Below are 21,336 nucleotides of genomic sequence, written 5' to 3'. Positions count from 1 at the left end.
TCAGTAACTTACAACCAAAGTAGAATTTGGCCATGATTAGCTTCATACTTCTGTTGATTTACAAAGCTTCATGCAGTACTTGGTGTAAGAGAATGAGAGGCTACATAACCAGACTTTTCTGTTGAATATGTTAATTATGGCAGGGACAAAACAATCCAAGTCTCATGAAGTTGCTGAGGAGGGGAGGATGAAGCACACAAATGAAGAGCAGAATTTTTAACTGAAACAGTTTTATTCCTCAAATATTAAATGGAAGAGAATACAATATTTATTTGTAATTTTGTAAAAAATACTGAAAATCATATCTAGAAAATCTCAACTTTTCACTTTCTACAATCATTTTTTTAAACTTTTATTATTTTTGAGAGACAGAGCATAAGAGGGGGAGACACACACACACACACACACACACACACACACAGAATCTGCAACAGGCTTTAGGCTCTGAGCTGTCAGCACAGAATATCCTGTTTTATGAAGTGCCAGTTCGTCTTTTGGCAATTTTTTTAAAGTTTAGTTGAGAAAGAGAGCACGTGAGTGGGGAAGGGGCAGAAAGAGGAGAGAGAGAGAGAGAGAGAGAGAGAGAGAGAGAGAGAGAGAGAGAATCCCAAGCAGGCTCTGCAGAGAACCCAACACGGGGCTTGAACTCATGGATCAGAGATCATGACCTGAGCTGAGGTCTGACACTTAACTGACTGAGCCACCCAGGTGCCCCATAATCATTTTGTTTATAATTAAGTTAGAGCTTTTCACATTTTGGTTTTAAATTAGATTGTTTGTTTCAGAAAGTTTGGATTTCTAAAATACTGACTTTTATATTTTGTTTTTCTTTTCCCTCGCACCCCATCCCCTTACCTCTAGTGGACAAACTACATTCATGGGTGGCAGGATCGTTGGGTAGTTTTGAAAAATAATACTCTGAGTTACTACAAATCTGAAGATGAGACAGAGTACGGCTGCAGAGGATCCATCTGTCTTAGCAAGGCTGTCATCACAGTAAGTTCCTATTCTTCATTCAACAAGTATTTATTGAGCATCAGCTATACACTAGGAACTTGTTTAGGTCCTAGGGATATATCTGTGAACAAAACAAGTAAAGATCTTTGCCTCTGTGGAGCACAAAGTCTAATACTTCTTTCCATAAAGTTATTTTACAGTGTTTATTACTAGATACTATTACTTTATAAAGACGGGTACTATATATCTAGTTGTTACAGCAAGCCCTTAAACAAGGGATGCAGAAAAAAAAAACACTTGAAGACTTCATATCTGATGAGATAATGACAATTACATGGTGGGTTATTGAAAAAGGTAAAGCAGAAAACTAAAAAAAAATGTATCTTAACATTTTAAAATTTTAACTTAAAATATGCAAATTTATATTCATTTGCCAGCTTTTTGATGTAATGCTAACACCATCTCTTCAAATGTGAAATTGAGAGAAGTGCTTGTAAATATATCCATAATGCATGATTTGCAATTTCCAGTTTTGATTTCTCTAAAGTGAGATAAATGCTTAACGATAGTTTTGAAAGACCTAAGTATAGGATCTTCTGACTTTTTTATGTTTTCCTTAATATTTTACAGATGTCTCACCTTTGTCTAATTCAATACCTTTTAAAAGAATGACTCACCTTTATTGAGTCATTCTACTTAGTTTGCATTCAACTTAGTTTACATAGAAACAACCCTCTTTTTGCGCTTGTATTCCGTAGACTTACCTAATATTAATTAAGTTATGCAAGGATCACAAGTTAACTGGCATAAACAGGTTTGAGAACAACCAACTGATTTGTTAAACATAACTCAACCTGTAAGATCAGAAGTGCCTAAATATATTAAAAATAGCCTACAAGTTGAGAGTAGTCAGTATGCCATTATTTAATAAAAGTAAAAAAAAAGTGTTGGCTAAAACAGGTCTGTTAAATGGGGATCAGTTAAGGGAACTGTTGTCTTAAAATCCAGAAATGGGTATGTTAAAACTTAATGATAGATTATACTGATACTTTCAAAGAGAATTCACATTATGATAAAATTTATATTGCTTGTAAAAATAAAAAGTATACTTTGAATCTGTGTCGATTTCTAAATCTGACTTAGGTATGTATATGTTACACATTTAAGGGAAATCCTACAGTTTTTTTTCTGTTGTTTTTTTTTGGTACATTCTGCCCCTCATATATGTTCAAAGTTTGAAAACAAACTTAGTTGAGTGTTGAGTGGGAAAAACCTATAGAGGAATTGTTTGTAAGTATTAAGAATGAAACTACTACTCTCCATTTTTAAGGACAATTTTAAAGAAATATTTTGAACATATAAAAGCTCAGTATTTATTTTGACTTGTATGTTGTACATTATGGTGTATTTTGAAGTTGTTTCTAGTTTTGTATTTTGGGGTTTTATTTCCCTTGAGATAGATTATTGTATATGCTAGAGGACAGAACAGTGGATAGAAACGTGTTTTACAATCTTGAAATGTCCTTCCTCCAGTCTTCCTATCCTTCCTTCTTTTGTATCTTGTCAGATGCTTATTAGCTACTACACTTTGAAAATAAGCTGTTGGTTGATGTGAAAATGGGGAGGAATGAAACTTTATTGTTTACTAAATAGTAGTATTCCTAGAGTACTATGCTTGTTTCTGTAGAGTTAAATATAGTTTTTGAGTTATGAACTATGGTAATAGTGTGTGGCTTATTGAAGGAAAAAAAATTTTAGTAAATAATTACATTGCATCTCAGAAAAAAAAAACCTGTTCTTTGTAGTTTTGTTGTTGTTTTGTTATACCTATATTTGCCTACAGATCTTTCATTGTGGTATAGGGTCAAAGAAATGGGTGGGAAAATGAAACAATTTGAAAGAGATGAGGAAGGAATCTAGTGGTGTTCACTAAGCTAAATAGTGGTAGGGAAGGTTAAAAAGATGAATGAGGCAGCAAATTCTGAGTGGTAGTCTTAGAGACCGTGAAACAAGTGGTAAGGAGAAACACAAGCATTTATATTCCTGAACTCCTTCAACTTTCAGTCTTTTCCTTGACTGTGGGTTCACAGGTTCACTGTTTCATATATCAAGGAAGTTATAAAATACAACTGAATTCTATGAGTTTCTGACAATGAAGTTTACAAATAGAACATGTACTTGAGTTAAATAACAAAAATGTAATACTAATTATCTCTGTTAAATAGGTATCCTTTGCTTTTCTTAAATATGGGCTATGATATATATCACTTCACCTCTGAAGACAAAAAATAAATGGCAGTGTTGAATTTGCTCACGTGGCATCTTATAAAATAGACAGTATTCATATGTGGAGAAATCTGGACTTGAACCGTGACTTTGCTGTAACCTTAACATACTACTTATTGGTGAACCTACTATCTGAGCCCACCTTTTCTGATAGAACCTAATTTATTGTTAAATTCGCTCTTATTTTAGTTTAACAATTAAGTCATTCTTAATTATTTTAATCATGTTCTTTAGCTTTGTGATAATGAATTGAGTGAAATACTTTCAAGGAACAAAATATTTCCTGGGAGAATTTGTTACTTGGAAAAAATTAATGTGAAGGGATTGAAAGCATTGGGTAAGAAGAAAAGCAGTACTTTTTTCACTTTATGAAGAATGAACTATCTGTATGTAGAGTAAATGATTATAGAAAGATAAAGTTGAATTTCAGAATTATAATAGTTTATTTATAATTTATTTGCTTAAGATCCAGTCTCTGCTACAAAACTAGCCATGGTAGGTGTTCAATATATGTTAATTGTATTTCTTCAATCAAAAACAATGTTTATGGAATATTTAAACTGTTCTTTATTTTTAAAGTTCTGTTTTTAAATAAAACACTCCTGGTAAAAAGATATAATCTGTGGCATGAAAAAGTGAATGTTTCTCTTTGCGCTTAGTCCTGCACTCAAGGAATAAAGTTAAATTTCTGGTGTTTTCTTCCAATAATTTGTATGCCCATACAAGCATTTGTATGTTTATGTCCTTCATTTTTATTTACACAAATAGTATCATACTAAATCTATTGTTCTTTACCTTATTTTCTTTTAGTATGACTTGGACGTGTTTACTACATTCTGTTGAATTGCATGGATGTACCATATCTTGTTTATATGCCTCCTCCCTTTTTTTGGACATGTAGAACATATCTGATTTTTTACTGAATGACTATTGTAGGAACAAACTTATTCTAAAATTTCTTTATAGTTACTGTCAAATGGCTCTTTCAAAAGAGTACCACTTTTCACTCTTACCAATAATGTATGAGTGTCTCTATTTCCCCATACCCTGAAGTATTGAGGAAGTTAGGTTTTGGCAAATGTTAAAATATTTGTCAATCTACTAGATAAAAATAGTACCTTAATATTTTAAATTGCATTTTCTATTTATGAGATTGAGTACTTTGTATGTTTATAGCTCATTTATATTTCTTTTTCCTCTTCCAATCATTTATTCATCTCTTGTTCTCTTTTTTTCCTTATTGATTTATAGAAGCTCTTGATAACATGATAATTGGCCATTTATCATATTTGTTGCAAATATTTTCCCCAATTTGTCATTTGTTTATTCTTACCTTGTTTTATAGTCTTCTATAGTCTTACAGAAATTATAATTTTTTACATACTCTTACTGACCTTTCCTTTATGGCTTCTGCATTTAGTTATGTTTAGATAGGTATTTCCTACTTCAGAGACTATATACAATATAATATGTAATTATATTTTCATGTAAAATTTATATTTGAGTTTTATTCCTGTGGGAGTTATTTTAAGCCTAAAGAGCGATAGGGGAAATTAGCTTTTTTATTTTTCTTCAAATGACTATGTATTCTAATGCTATTAATTGAATAATTCACCTTTTCTCCACTGGATTGAAATGTCACCTTCACTATAAATTCCCATGTGTATTTGCAGTTGTTTCTACACTCTCTTCTGTTCACTTGATTTGTGTATTCCTTCTCTTTGTACCATGTTTAAAATTATAATACTAATAGTTTTTCAACCAACAATTCATGATCCTTTCATGAAGATAAAAGAAGTGGTTTGTTTGTATTTACTGAGATAAGATATTTTGGGAATTAGGCAGGTAGAGATATTTGGTATAACAGAAATAGTAATGTCTTTAGAACTGGTTTGCCTAGGGTCTGTAGTCCCAGGTCTCACCTTAGGTATTTGCCTTTGTGTACCTGAAACTTTGTAGAACTTCTTTAATTACCAAATGAATGAAATTCCTATTACTCTTAGAGGTTGGTTATATGTAAGTTTATCCACCAATTTTATGGTTTAATATTTTCAGAAGGAAAACTGAAAGATAGTGAAAATGTTTATGGTTAGATTTTTAAAAATTAAAGCCAAATAGTTCTTAGGTACATAGGGTTGGAGGAGAAGTTGAAAGATTCTGGCAGAATTAAAGAAGACAATAGAGATGTAAAAGCAAGGGAAGGAAGTGTTCAAAATTGAAGAAAACTATAAAACTAAACAAAAAATTTTAAGTGTTAAAGAGTAATTAGATCTAAAATTTTTTTTTAATGTTTACTTATTTATTTATTTTGAGAGAGAGAAAGAGAATATGCATGTACCAATGGAGGAGGGGCAGAGAAAGAGGGAGAAAGAGAATCCCAAGCAGGCTCCATGCTCCACACAGAGCCCAGTACGGGCCTCGATCTCATGACAGCAAGATTGCAACCTGAGCCAGCATCAAGAGTTGGACGCTTAACTGACTGAGCCACCCAGACTCCCCAAAAATTATAAAATAAGAAATTATGATACAGAATAATGTTCAGTAAATTAGATATCACCAAAGATGAGTAGTGCCATAAACAATCATTCATTATACAAGGAACTCCAGATTAGTGAGAAATTAAGAAGTTGGCCTTTTATCAACTGTGTAATTTTGCTACATTGAACTGGTAGAAAGAGGAGGGTGTACGCAAGTATAAGCATGGGATAAGATATTGGTTGATAATTCTCATTCTAAGAACACTCACGTCTGAATTTCTAAAAGAAATTAGAATCTTAGATTATTAAGATAATAATAAGATATAAGATAATAATGTAAGATAATAACAAGCTATTCAGTTCATTTGGAAATACTATCTTCTATCTTTAGATAACGAGTGTAACTCGTATAATGTAACTCAAATAATTCAAATGTAATAGGAAATATTTAAAATGTTTGGTAAAAGGTTTTTGTAAGAAAAATATAAAAAAGTATATCTATTGAAATGTAGGCCCCAAAATGTCAAAATAATTTGCTCAGAATTATATAATTACAGAATGTAATTTGTTTGCTAGGGTTACCATAACAGAGTACCACAAACTGTGTGGCTTAAACAACAGATTTATTGTTTGACAGTTCTGGAGACTAAAAGTTGGATCAAGGTGTTATCAGGGTGGGTTCCTTCTGTTGCTTTTGCTTGTTTGTTGGCTATCTGGCATTCTGTTTCTTGTAGATGCAATTCTCCCATGTTTGCTTTTATGTTCACATAGTGTTCTCTCTGTGGGCTTATTCATGTCCAAATTTCCCCTTTTTATAAGGACACCAGTCATAATGAATTAGGGGCCTAGTCTACTCCAGTGTGACATCATCCTAACTAATTACATCTCTGCTACCCTGTTTCTAAGTAAAGTTAATTTCTAAGGTATGCAGGCCTCAGCATACATTACAAGCACACAATTCAACCCAAATACACAATAATCTGAATTAAGACTGTAACACAAGTCTCCTGATTCCCATCCGGTGTTATTGTATCACATGTCATGACATAGGAAAAAATGTATATGTGATGCATTTTATTTTGTGTAAGACTTGCAGGAACATGCCTGTTAAATATTTATAAAGTAGCTCTTTAAATTTGTGACTTAGTATTAATGCCTTCTCTTAAATCTCTATAATAAATATAGTGTGTATTTTAGCCTTGAAGTTTCCATAAAGCAAGAAATATACAAAATTTTCTAGATTTCCGTGCTTAAAACAGCAAGGGGCTTGTTTTCCTAATTTTCCTGAAGGTCTTTTAAGCTTCACATACACCAGTTTTTATTTAGTATTTTTATTTACCATTATATCTTTTTATTTTTAATGTTTATTTTATTTTTGAGAGAGACAGAGCGTAAGCTGGGGAGGGGCAGAGAGAGAGAGAGAGACAGATAAAGCAGGCTCCAGGCTCCGACCTGGCAGCACGGAGCTTGACATGGGGCTTGAACTCACAAACTGCGAGATCATGACCTGAGCCAAAGTCAGACGCTTAGCCAACTGAGCCACCCAGGTGCCTATTTAGCATTATATCTTAATTTCCAAAATGCTTAACATACCATTCATGGTCTCTGAAGTCACACCAGGGTTTACATTTGGCTCTTCTTACCACCAAAGTTACCTTCGGGTAGGTTACTGAATTGCTCTGAGTTTGATCTTCCTTACCTGATTAAAGATGAAGGGGGATAAGATCTAACTATGGGATGATTATGTGTATTAAACAAAATAACATAAAGGTGCTTGTCCAGTCTTGGCATAAAGAAGGCACCCAGATTTCTTTAAGTTTACTTTGTGAGATACTTATATTTAAAAGAAAGTCTGCAGTTAAAAAAAAAAAAAAAAAAAAAAGGAAAAGGAGAATCTGGCAAAGCCTTTATTAAGGGAGAAAAAGATGCAGGTGACTTATTTGAGTCCAGATATGTTTCACCTCCTATTTCAACATATTCTCATGCATTTCCTATGATCACTTTTCTTCCACCTACTGGCTCTTTCTTTCTCTGTCTCTTCCTTTCTGTCTTTCTATAATACATATATATAAACACGTTAAGTTTTTATATGCTTTCTGCATGTTCCTGACAGACTTTTTTCCCCTTGTTCTATTGATTATTGTTTTTTTAAGTCTTGTCATGCCTTCTTAAAACTCAGATTTATTGAGGTATAATTTGCATCCAATAAAATTCACGTATACAGATTGATTGATTGATTCACGTATACAGATAGATTGATACATTGATAGATTTCATCAATGTATACAGTCATGTAATCACTATTACAATCAGGATATAGACAGTTTCCATCACCTCACAAAGTTCTCTCCTACCCCTTTGTAGTCCATAGACTCCCCATCCCCACCCTCTGGAAATCACTGCTCTTGTAGTTTGGGCTTTCCCGGAATATTATATAAATGGGATCATACAGTAAGTATAAAGCTTTTGGTGTTTGTTTTTTTTACCATAATGCTATTGAGAGTCATTCATGCTGTTGCATGTATCCCTAACTTGTTCCTTTGTATTATTGAGTACTATTCCACTATGTAGATGCACACAGTTAATTATCCATTCACCACTGAGGGATATGTGTTTGTATCCAGATTTGGACTGCTATAAGCAGGCTGCTGTAAATATTCACTATTCACTATGCAGCTGTTTGTGTAAATATTTGCTTTTATTTCTCTTGGGTAGAAAACTGAGAATGGGATTGCTGGGTCATATGGTTAAGTGTATGTTTAACTCTAAAAGAAACTGCCAAACTGTTTTTCAAAGTGGCAGTACCATTTTATATTCCTACCCAGAATGCATGTGAATTCCAGTTGCTGAACATTTTTGTTGGCACTTATTTTTTACTTTTTGGTTTTTGATTTTAACCATTCTAGTAGCTATGTAGTGATACCTCATTGTGGTTTCAACTTGCATTTTCATAATAACTGATGTTTTACATCTTTTCATCTGCTTGTTACTTGTATCTCTTTGGTGATATGTACATTCAGTCTTTTGTTTCTGTTTGTCTCCTTTCCAATTACTTGTTTGTTTATTTATTTAGAGAGGGAGAGAGAGAATGAGTGGGGGAGGGGCAGAAAGAAAGGGAGAGAGAGAGAATCCCAAGCAGGCTCCACACTATCAGTGCAGACCCCCACGTGGGACTCAAACTCATGAACCATGAAATCATGACCTGAGCTGAAATCAAGAGTGAGACAATTAACTGACTGAACCACCCAGGTGCCCTCTGTTTGTCTTCTTAATATTAAGTTTTGAAAGTTCTTTAAGTTTACCAGATACCATAACTTTTATCAGACATAGGGTTTTTTTTTTTCAGACATTTATTTGGCAAATATCTTCTCCTAGCCTAACAGACTGATTTTTGTCACTATCATCAGAAAATAAATCACATTTAAAGTATTTTTAAATGTAGGATGCCTGGGTGGCTCAGTCACTTCAGCATCCAATTCTTATATATTTTTTTTGATGTTTATTGTTTACTTTTTAGAGAGAGAGGCAGAATGCGACCAGGAAATAGGCAGAGAGAGAGGGAGACACAGAATCTGAAATAGGTTCCAGGCTCTGAGCTGTCAGCACAGAACCCAATGTGGGGCTCAAACTCATAAACCACGAGATTGTGACCTGAGCCAAAATCATATGCTTAACTGAGTGAGCCGCCCAGGTGCCCCAAGCGTCCAGCTCTTGATTTCATCTCAGGTCACTATCCCAGGATCGTGGGATTGAGCCCCACATTGAGCTCTGTGCTGAGTGTAGAGCCTACTCAAGATTGTCTCTGTCTCCCTCTGCCCTTCTCCCCTGCTCTCCCTCTTGCTCTATTTCTAAAATAATATTTGAATGTATATTTTGCTGACTTTTTTTTTTTAATGTTTATTTATATTTGAGAGAGAGAGAGACTGAGAGTGAACAGGAGAGGGGCAGAGAAAGAGGGAGACACAGAACTCGAATGGGTTCCAGGCTCTGCACCGTCAGCACAGAGCCTGGTACAGGACTCAAACTCACAAATCATGAGATCATGACCTGAGCCGAAGTCGGACACTTAACCAACTGAGCCACCCAGGCGCCCCTATTTTGCTGACTTTTTGCTCTGATTTCTTAGGAGCCCTTGAAGGCTATCTATTTCCCAGTATAATTTACAAAGATGCTGGCCCTATTATTAGATATTAAATACATTATTTATACAGAGGTGATATTTCTCTTTTTTTTAATTTTTAGTTTGGGTGTACAGGGGCGCACTGTTGCTTAATTAAATTGAGAAAGCTTTAGGGGCGCCTGGGTGGCTCAGTCAGTTGAGCGTCCGACTTCAGCTCAGGTCACGATCTCACGGTTCGTGAGTTTGAGCCCCGCGTCGGGCTCTGGGCTGATGGCTCAGAGCCTGGAGCCTGCTTCTGATTCTGTGTCTACCTCTCTCTCTGCCCCTCCCCCATTCATGCTCTGTCTCTCTCTGTCTCAAAAATAAACAAACATTAAAAATTTTTTTTTTTTTAAAAATTGAGAAAGCTTTAGTTTTCAAATTACCTGCTTACACCTCATCATGTAGTGAATTCACTGGTACTGCCGTTGAGCTGCTTCTTTGGAGTGAGTACTGTGTAGGCTTGACTTTTGTTGTTTCTTCACTGAAGGAAGAAGACCATGGCTGATAAAGAATGAGATGTTCTCTTGGTCACCACATTACAGAATATATATTATCCAAAAATTATTTCTTTTAAAAATATACTTAATCACTTAAAAAAGAAAAAGTCACTTACAAATTGATTGTAAGCAACCAAGAGACCCAAGAGGCTGTGATGAGTTGAAGCTTGTCCAGAAATTAAGGTGGTCTCTGAAATGATAATGTATTGAGAGCAAGGGACAGGGTTGGGTAATGATTTCTGAAACTTACACATAAACCCAGTTTCAAGAAGTGAAGTTTTCTCCTGTTATGAAAGATGTCAAGGAGTTGCATTTGGCTTTTTAAAAATTAGGAAATTCAGGGCCTCCTGGGTGGCTCAGTTGGTTGGGTGTCCAACTTCGGCTCAGGTCATGATCTCACGGTTCTTGAGTTCGAGCCCCACGTCGGGCTCTGTGCTGATGGCTCAGAGCCTGGAGCCTGCTTTGGATTCTGTGTCTCCCTCTCTCTCTGCCTCTCCTCTGCTCATGCTCTGTCTCTCTCTGTCTCAAAAATAAATAAAACATTTAAAAAAATTAAAAATAAGGAAATTCATCACCTCCACTTTATCTCCTTGCCCATAGTAAATGAATTAAAAAATCTTTAACCTGAAAAGGGAGAACAGGAGAGGAGACAATAGAAGAGAGCATTTTAGAAGCTGAAAAACTGATGGACTGCACAGTAAATTAGTAGATCCTAGAAATCCAAATCCTAAGTTATCATTTGAAAAAGCTAGGAACTAGATTTACATCACAATAATGTAATACTTTAGCAGTACCAGATACCTCTTGAAACAAGAATTCGGAGGTGGAATTTGATAAAAAAAAAAAAAAAATACAGAGGATACATTGATTATCGGTTTAAGAAACACTCGTATCCCCAGATTTTTCTCTCCCAACTGTGCAGTTGGGTGATCGACTTATCCTTGTACCAACCTGACAAAGAGGAGAGGTTTATTCTATAGAGAGAAAAAAATAGTGCTCTCTAGGCTGAAGAGTGGGGAAATAGGCAATAGAAACTATTGAAATCAAGGAATGATACTAAATACAGGTGATTAAGGGAAATGTGCAAAGTGGGTGCTGAGACCTTAACTTTACCCCATTCCCCACTTGGCTACCCATACACTAGGTGACAGATATTCTCGTTGAGGGCAGTAAATTGCTGGGGACTCCTAGAGAATCTGACCAGCCCAAGAGGAAAGACCTAAAGATAACATCAGAACTTCCCCAACAAAGTAGCCTAACTGGATTATCCAGCAGTGAAGCTCATCTTTGATAAACTAACCATGCATAACTTTACAGATTCCAGTCAGCTTTATAGATCCCCAACTCTTAAAAATGAACGGTTAAGATCACCAGGCATATGAAGTTTCCAGTATGAAAGAGATCAAGAGAGTAAATACAAGACTAGGTAACAAACTATTCTAATATTCCACAAAAATAAAGAAGAAAGTTTGTTTTCTCTGTATTCTCAGAGATGAGAGCATTTGGAATCATGAAACAAAAATGTACACTATAAAAAAGAAAAGGAATAAAACAGAGCTATTGTAAATTATAAATATGGTAGCAGTGATTTAAAAACATCAGAAGGGTTAGAAGATAGAATTATAAACATTTCCCAGAAAATCGAGAAGATAAAGATAGTGAATAGGAGAAAAGATAAAATTGAAGGAATGATCCAAGAGTTTTAACATTTGAATAGTAGAAACTTCAGGAAGAGAGAACAGAGAAGAAAGGAAACATCAATAAAAGAATACAAGAGGGTCGCCTGGGTGGCTCAGTCATTTGAGTGTCCGACTTTGGCACAGGTTATGATCTCACACTTCGTGAGTTCGAGTCCCGCGTCGGGCTCTGTGCTGACAGCTCGGAGCCTGGAGCCTGCTTCCGATTCTGTGTCTCCCACTCTCTCTGCCCCTCCCCCGCTCATGCTCTGTCTCTCTTTCTGTCTCTCTTTCTCTCTCAAAAATAAATAAACATTAAAAAAATAAAAATAAATAAAAGAATACAAGAAAAATCCATAGAAGTAAAGGACGTGAGTTTACACATTGAAAGGCCAGCATAATAGATGAAAAAGGACCCATTATTAAGGACATGTCATTGTAGTGAGTCAGATCACTGGGAAGAACGAAGATCCTGGATGCTTCCAGAGGGGAAAAACAGGTCACAACAAAGGATAAGGATTCAAAATGACTGTGGACTTCTCAAAAACAACAGTGAAAGCTAGAATGCAATGTGCCATGCCTTCATTCTTCTGAATTATTTTCAACACTGAACTTTTTATCCAGCCAGACCATTAAACAAATGCCAAAAGGGCAGATAAAAACATTTTGAAACGTCTCAAAACATTTACTTCTTGCAGCATTTAAAATGTCTTATTTTAGAGATACATGCTCACATATCTACAGATGAAATGATAAGTTTAGAATTTACTTCAAAATAACCCATCTGGAAAGGCTTGAATTGGTGGAGGGTATAGATGAAATAAGAATGGCCAGAAATGTTAATTGTTAAAGCTGAATAGTGGTGTGTGGGGTTTATTATCCTATTCTTTATTTTTGAATAGGTTTGGAAATTCCCATAATAAAAAGTAAACTTACAAATGCATATACTACTACAAAGCTTTCTTTTGGAAAATGTGCTCCATGAAAACAAGGAAGTATTAAATAAAAAGGAAGATAGGGCACAGAACATTGTTCTCAAAGTATGATCTCCAGGCCAGTAGCATCAAAGCCAACTGTGAACTTGACAGAAGTGCAGATTCCCAGGCCCAACCTCCGATCTAATGAATCAGGAACTCTGGCTATGAGGATTGGTATTCTGTCTCAATGATTCTGATATAATATACGGAAGTTTGAGAGCCACACTTAAAAAATAGCTGTGCTCGGGGCGCCTGGGTGGCGCAGTCGGTTAAGTGTCCGACTTCAGCCAGGTCACGATCTCGCCGTCCGTGAGTTCGAGCCCCGCGTCAGGCTCTGGGCTGATGGCTCAGAGCCTGGAGCCTGTTTCCGATTCTGTGTCTCCCTCTCTCTCTGCCCCTCCCCCGTTCATGCTCTGTCTCTCTCTGTCCCAAAAATAAAAATAAACGTTGAAAAAAATTAAAAAAAAAAAATAGCTGTGCTCAAGTAAAGAATGGATATCTCATTTCTCTTAACAGCTTGTTCTCTGGACTTTGATATTTGATCTGACATTTTTTTTTTATTTAAAAAAATTTTTTTTAACGCTTATTTATTTTTGAGAGAGAGACAGAGCATGAATGGGGGAGGGTCAGAGAGAGGGAGACGCAGAATCCGAAACAGGCTCCAGGCTCTGAGCTGTCAGCACAGAGCCTGACGCGGGGCTCAAATTCACAAACCGCGAGATCATGACCTGAGCCGAAGTCGGCCGCCCAACGGACTGAGCCACCCAGGTGCCCCTTGATCTGACATTTAATTGAATGGAGTCATTATACATAAAGGCAGAAGAATTCCTATTAGTTGTGCTATTGGTGCTAGTAATCTGAATGGACAATGGATGTGAAAGGTTCAGACTTTGGTAAATTGTTAAGTCAGGTAATTGTCTCAGAAACAGACTAGTTATGAGTTGAACAGATGAACATCTACCATATGTCAATCTGACTGCTGGTCCGAATGGCATCTTGTCATTTTCTGCTAGCATTGTTCATTGAATTTTCTATGATCTAAAATGTCTTTTTCCCTCCTCCACTATCAAAAGCCTGTTTTTTCTCTGGGCCCAACCTAAGCCACAACTTTTCAACAAACCATTGCTCATCTTTTTTACTTAACTGTAAGATTTTGTAAAAAGAAAACATGGACTCTGGTGCGCCTGGGTGTTTCAGTCAGTTAAGCGTCTGACTCGATTTCAGCTCAGGTCATGATCTCGCAGTTCATGAGATCAAGCCCCCATGTCAGGTTCTGCACTGGATTATCCAGTAGTGAAGCTCCAGAGCCTGCTTGGGATTTCTCTCCCGCCTCTCTCTGCCCCTTCCCCATTCTCTCTCTCTGTCTCAAAATAAATATATAGACTTAAAAACAAAATAAAACATGGACTAAGCAACTGTTATGTGCTAAGCATTATGCTAGGTGTTTTACATGTTACCTGGTTTAGTCATCATAATAATCTCCTTATAACCTAACTAAATATTAACATATATTTAGCCTTTTCATATACGTGCTTTTCTCTTGGTTTGTGCCTTCGATTTTTATTTCAAGAAGAATGGTAATTGACCACTTCTATTTCATGGTACAAGGATTTCCATTAGCCCATTGGTTCCCAAACGTCATTGTGCATCTAGAAGGCTTGTTGAAACATTCCAGTTATATTTGTAAGTTTTATGTAAAAGTGAAATTTTTTTGAAAGACATGAATATTTTCAAATTACTGAATTGTTTTTGATACTTAGAAGGCTTGGAAAGAATTAGTTTTACAAGCTAAGTTAAGGTCATTAAGATATGCCTTGATCATAAAGTAATTATAATCAGGGGAGCCTTGGTGTCTCAGTCAGTTAAGTGTGTGACTTCGGCTCAGGTCATGATTTCATGGTTTGTGAGTTTGAGCCCCACCTTGGGCTCTGTGCTGACAGCTCGGAGCCGGGAACTGCTTCAGATTCTGTGTCTCCCTCTCTCTCTACCCCTCCCCAGCTCACACTCTGTCTGTCTCTCTCACTCTCAAAAATAAAGATAAAAAAATTTTTTTAACAAAAAAATTATTACAATCAAATAGCTTCTGGCAAAGTTTTGTAACATTCCAGTAATGTTATCATTATGTAAATGCATCTTCATGGTTCTATCAAATTATTTGAATAAAAGTTCCTTACCGGGTGGTTTTTCCCAGTACCTAGCACAGTACCTGTGTGAAAACCTGTCAATTGACCTATAGCAAATCTTTATATATATATATTTTTTTTAAGTTTTTATTTATTCTGAGAGAGAGAGAAAGAGAGAGAGAGAGAATTCCAAGCAGGCTTCGCATTGTCAGCACAGAGCCCGATGCAGGGCTTGATCCCATGAACCATGAGATCATGACCTAGCCAAAAATCAGGAGTTGAATGTTAGCCCACTGAGTCACCTATGCACCCCAATGTTTATATTTCTGATCTGGGTTTGATTTTCAGAAGTCACCAGAAATTATTCAGAATTATTAAATCAGATAATTGAAGCTAAATAAAGGTATTTGAGCCAAAATATATTTTAGTCAGAGCACAGCATAAAGAAGATATTTATTTATATTAATTTGCTTTCTAACACTTCTTCCTTTTAGTCTAAAATAGTACAGTTTTAACATAATAGAAAATGTGCTTAGATGTAGAAGTTTGCTTTTTATGATTTTTGGGACAGGTGGGTGATCCTCTTTTTAATGGCAAACCATTACCAGTAAAATTCCATAACACCAAATCTACAAGGGATTTTCAAACATCATGGGAAAAGATTACAACTTTATTTTTACTAACTTTTAGCTGAAATTTAGCATTTTCTTTATTAATGTAGTCAAAAATTACAGTACAGTACATTACCAGTATTTGTGACTTTTTCACCAACAGAAATTACAAATACTGTCCCATGGCATTATTGGCATACTGCTACTAGATAGTAATTTGTTAGTATAAAATAACACATACAGGGCGCCTGGGTGGCTCAGTCATTTAAGCGCCTGACTTCAGCTCAGGTCAGATCTTGCAGTTCATGAGTTCAAGCCCTGCATCAGGCTCTGTGCTGACAGCTCAGAGCCTGGATCCTTCTTTGGATTCTTTGTCTCCTCTCTCTCTGCCCCTCCCCTGCTCACACGCTGTCTCTCTTTCAGACATTAATATTTATTAAATATTAATAAAAACTAAAAAAATAACACGTACGTATATTAGTATACCTTAACTTAAATTTTTTTGTTATGTAATTGGTTTCCTTTAGAATTATATGTATTTTGCTTTATACTTTGAAAACGTTCTCAGGATTTTGAAAGTTTCATCAGATTTGCATAGGAGTGCATGAAACTTTGCATTACACAGGGCTGCACAGAACATTTTTGTAGCATTAGAATTTTGTTTTGAGTCTCTTGATGTCTTCGAGTAATTTAAGATGAAAGAATACCTAAATTTCTAATTTTTTTTAATGTTCATTTTTGAGAGAGAGAAAGGCAGTGTGCGAGCAGGGGAAGGGCAGAGAGAGGGGAAGACACAAAACTTGAAGCAGGCTCCAGGCTCTGTGCTGTCAGCACAGAGCCTGACTGCGAGATAATGACCTGAGCCAAAGTTGGACGCTTAACCAACTGAGCCACCCAGGCGCCCCAGTATCTAAATTTCTAAAGTGAAATGAAGTATTTCAGGCCCAGGGAAGAAAAGAAAATGCATTACACTATCCTTTCTCTGCTGGGCTTCAGGCTATCTTGGGTTTTGAGGTTTTGCATAGTCTACCTTTTTCTTAAACTTCATTTCTTACCAGACTCCCTCCAGTCATGCTATACTTTTAGTGTCTTATCCAAGCCTGCTCTTTCCTTCCCATAAATATTTATATGTGCTTTTCTTGTTGTCTGGAATGTTCTTTCTTTCTTCCTTTGTCCATTCCATTACTTTCTTGGAAACCTTGGCCTACCTGATTAGATTACTTTTTTTTTTTAATTTTTTTAAACATTTATTTATTATTGAGAGACAGAGCATGAGCATGGGAGAGGCAGAGAGAGGGGAGACACAGAATCCGAAGCAGGCTTCAGGCTCTCAGCTGTCAGCACAGAGCCCAACGTGGAGCTGGAACCCACAAACCACAAGATCATGACCTGAGCTGAAGTCAGATGCTCAACTGACTGATCCACCCAGGTGCCCCTGATTAGATTACTTTTAATATAGGCTTTCTCAACATAATGTACCTTTCTTATTTACGGCTTTTACAGTTGAAGTTTTACATTTCTTGTGTGATTGATTTGGTTAACATGAGTTCTGCAAAGTTAAGAACCATGCCTGTTTATCCTCGGCATTGTATCCCCAGTGCCTTGAATAGTACTTGGTAAATCATAGGTGTTCATAAATATTTCGTTGGTTGGTTGGGTTACATGGATAAATAAATAAACATGAAAGGTTTAAATCATGGTTGTCCAATAAAAATATGTTAGTCACATATACAAGCCATATAAGTAATTGAAAATTTTCTAGTAGCCACATCAAAAAAGGAAAAACAAGTGAGATTGATTAATTATATTTTATTTAACTTAATATATCCAAAATATTGTCATCCTAATATACAGTCATAAGAAATTATTACTAAGATATTTTACATTTTGTTTTTTACCAAGTCTTCAAAATCCAGTGTGTATTATACACTTACAGCTCATTTTAGTTCGGACTAACCATACATGACTAATGACTACTATATTGGACAGCACAGGTTTCAATGTCAAAGCATATTAAAAATTAAGAAATTGGGGGCTGCCTGCATCATGGTCCAGCCTTTATCTCAGGGTAAATTTTGAAAGCAGGATTTTGTTTATTCACAAATTCCCAAAATTGAGATATATCAAATCAGTGTGTTAAATGAAAAAAATTGAAATGAATACTTAATACTTACAGTTTGCTTACCTATATATTTTCTTTAAGATTTGCAAGTTACAAAGGGAAAATACAGTCTTGGAAAAGACATCACGCATTTGAGGGCAGTGAGATTATTCAAACTGACCTTGTCTAAGAATCTTTTCTTAGGTTCTGCTCTCTTAAAGTAACATTTTTATTAAGTGGCTTTAATTATTTTAGCATTTTTTATTGTAGGATGAGTCTGGGAAGGTTCTTCTGGCAAAATATTACTGTATTTTAATGAGTCTGATGCCACCAAATTTAAGATGCACTGTTATTTTATATGTCACATTGCCATTTCAAGTTGATACCATTTGTAAGACATCCTTATTTCAGAGACAAAATTTGTATGTGTGGCAGGGAATTTTATAATGGGTGAAATGAGGTATTTGAGTAGAAATCTCGAAGAGGAAAATGAATGTGGTAAGAGGTAACGTGGTAGGAAGCAGCAGTTGTCAAGTTCCTCCATGGCTAGTTGAAGGAACTGTGAGGAGGCCTGTGTGACTGGAGGCCTGGATGGTCTGTAGACAAGGGGAAAGTAGTAGGAAAAGAAGGCAGAGGTATGCTCCTGATTCTGTAGAGCCTTGTGGGTCCTTGTGAGGACTTTGACTTTGTATGTGAAATGAAAAGGGAAGTTATGGAAGTCTGAGCAGTGGAGTGATTTGATCCTTGTAACAAGATCACTTTTGGCTGCTTTGTTAAGAATAGTTTGTAGGAGGAGGATGGAAGCAGGAAACCAGAATTAGGCAGCCCTAAGAAATTATACACATAATCCAGGTGAGACATAGCAGTGGTTTGGATCCAGCTAGTATTGCTTATTAGAAGTGAATGGATTCCAGATTTATTTTGGAGGTCCAGCTGACAAGGTTTGCAGATTTGTTGATGAATGCCTTATATGATTCAGTGAAATGAGTCGGATGCTTTCAGGTCTAAGCAACTGTTGGTTACCATTTATGGAAATGTAGAAGCCTAGAGTTTGGTGAAGCAAATCACATGACCAGGTTTTGATGTGTTGACATTCCTCTTAAATAGTCAGGAAAAGACACAAAAGAGGCAATTAAGTGAGAGTTTGGAGGTTAGGGAAAGAGGACCTGGCTCTTAATTGTGTAATATAAATTACACAATATAAATTGTGTGTGTTTGTGGACACGTGAATGTACATGTGTCAAGTGGTATGTGTGCAAATTTATCTTTTGATCCTCATATCATTGACTGTTTCTTCAGAATTCCCTCCCCCGCCAACCCAGTATGTTTAATTTTTGATTTTAATTTTAGTGGTTTTGTAAAATGTTAGATGATATTTGCTAAACATTTGTCAAATGTGTGGCTCTTGGTTAACAGTGGGATAGAAAGAGGAATGTTGTAAGGAAAGAGACTTTTGTATCATTTTTAACTTTTTACTTTGAAATAATTTTATATAAAAAGTTGTAAGACTAATGTGATAACTCTTGTGGACACTTAGATTCACGAATATTTTAATGTTTCTTTTATCATGTTCTCTAGACACATGTACACATGCCTTATATCTTTCCCTGAGTCATTTGAGAGTAGGTTTCGTATATCATACTTCTTTTCCTCTTAATACTTCAGTGTATAATTTCCAAGAGCAAAGATATTCTCTTTGCAGGTATAACCATAATATAGCTGGCAAATTCAGGACATTTCATGTAGTAATATCTTTTTTCTAATTTAAAGTCTGTATTCCAGTTTTGTCCATTGTTCAGCAGTATCCTTTGTAGCATATTTTTTCCCTTCAGTACAAAATCCAGTCTACAGCGTGTATTGCATTTATTGTCATGTTTCTTTTAGTTTCTTTTAATCTAGACCAATTAGCTTCTTAGCCTTTCTTTGTCTAGTGTAACATATTTTTGAAGACTCTGGACAAGTTATTTTCTAGAATGTTTTTCGTTTAGGACTTGATGTTTCTTTGTGATTTGATTCAGGTTATGCATCCTTGGCAAAATACACTAAAATGATGTGGTGTCCTTCTCAGGGTATATCTCACTAGAGGCACAGATACCTGCCTGCTTTTTTTTATATGTAAATGTTATGGTTAAGATTTGAAGGGTGGGGAGGTGGACGAGGGTTCTATGACTTAAAAAGAAAGTTGGAAAAAACATTGAATTAAGCTTGGTTCATTATTCGCCCCTAAAAATCTTCCAACTTGATTCTCCTCATTTTGATTCTCTGCTAAAACTTTCAGATTATCATGATTTTTCTGGGTGGAATTCTTACAAGGAATGCATTTACCAGAAAATGGAAATGTCTGCTTACCATAGCATTTATTCCTCCCTGTAAATCATATGATATATTCATTGATACCTATGTTCATTGATAGTTTCTACATTTACATAGCACTATTTTCATTCCTTACACTGAGGACTTTCCCAAGATCATACCATCTATGTTAGATTCTGAATATAGCCAGCTGGCCTGCTTTAATGCCTCTGTCATTGGCCTGTACAAGTGATGATAATCTTATGTGGTCCACTTTGAACATTTTGTTGAATATCTTTTTCTTTTCACTTTAAAAAAACTTTAAATTTGAAATAATTGTACTTACACAGAAACTTGCAGAAATGGAACCAGAGGTTTTATTTATCCTTCATCCAGTTTCCCTGCATCGTAAGATCTTACATAGCTGTAGTACAGTTCAAAACCCAGAAGTTGATATTGGTACAATCCACAGACCGTATTCACATTTTACCAGGTTTACGTGTACTCATTTGTGTGTATGTCTGTGTGCATGCATGCACATGTGTATGTAGTTGTATGCAGTTTTATCACTTGCAAAGATTCTTGTAACCACCATTACAGTAAAAATAGAGAACTGTTGCATCACCACAAAGGTCCCTCATTCTACCCCTTTTATAGGCTCTTCTATCTCTCTCCTCTCCTTCCAGCCTTCTCTCTCATTCCTAACCCCTACAACCACTCATCTTTTCGTCAGTTCCGTACTTTTATCCTTTTGAAAATTTTATATAAATGGAATCACACAGTATATTACCTTGTGAGATTGGCTTTTTTCCTCAGTATGAGTAAGATGCACCAGGCTATTGAATATGTCAATAATATGTTCCTTTTATTGCTAAGTAGTATATGTACCATAGTTTGTGTAACCAGAACTAATCAAAGGACATTTGGTTTGCTTGCAATTGATAGGCTGTTACTAATAAAGGTCTCATGAACAATGATGTGCATGATTTTGTGTGGACCTTAGTTTTCTGAATTTTGGTCTCCGCATTCAGTAAATAAATATTTGTTCAAAGTCAGTCACTGTCCTAGGGCCGGAATTATACTGGTGTACCTATCAGGGACTCTTGTACACAGTCTCTAATCACATATGTTTAACCACATATGTATGTAATCACACATGCCTGAACAGTATGTTTGG

General features: G+C 35.7%; 1 protein-coding gene across 3 annotated transcripts in view; it reads left to right on the top strand.

The window, feature by feature from the left end:
- The window catches only part of CERT1 (ceramide transporter 1), a 105,575-nt gene that overhangs the window by 5,527 nt on the left and 78,712 nt on the right, over positions 1-21,336 (top strand). For all 3 annotated transcript variants that reach the window (XM_019835672.3, XM_019835677.3, XM_045062205.1), the window contains one exon: positions 862-996. In XM_019835672.3, the coding sequence (XP_019691231.3) occupies positions 862-996 (135 nt within the window). The remainder of the gene's footprint in view (positions 1-861; positions 997-21,336) is intronic.

This window comes from Felis catus, chromosome A1 (assembly GCF_018350175.1).
Source record: "Felis catus isolate Fca126 chromosome A1, F.catus_Fca126_mat1.0, whole genome shotgun sequence".
NCBI lineage: Eukaryota > Metazoa > Chordata > Mammalia > Carnivora > Felidae > Felis > Felis catus.
This window is presented reverse-complemented; position numbering and strand designations above follow the sequence as displayed.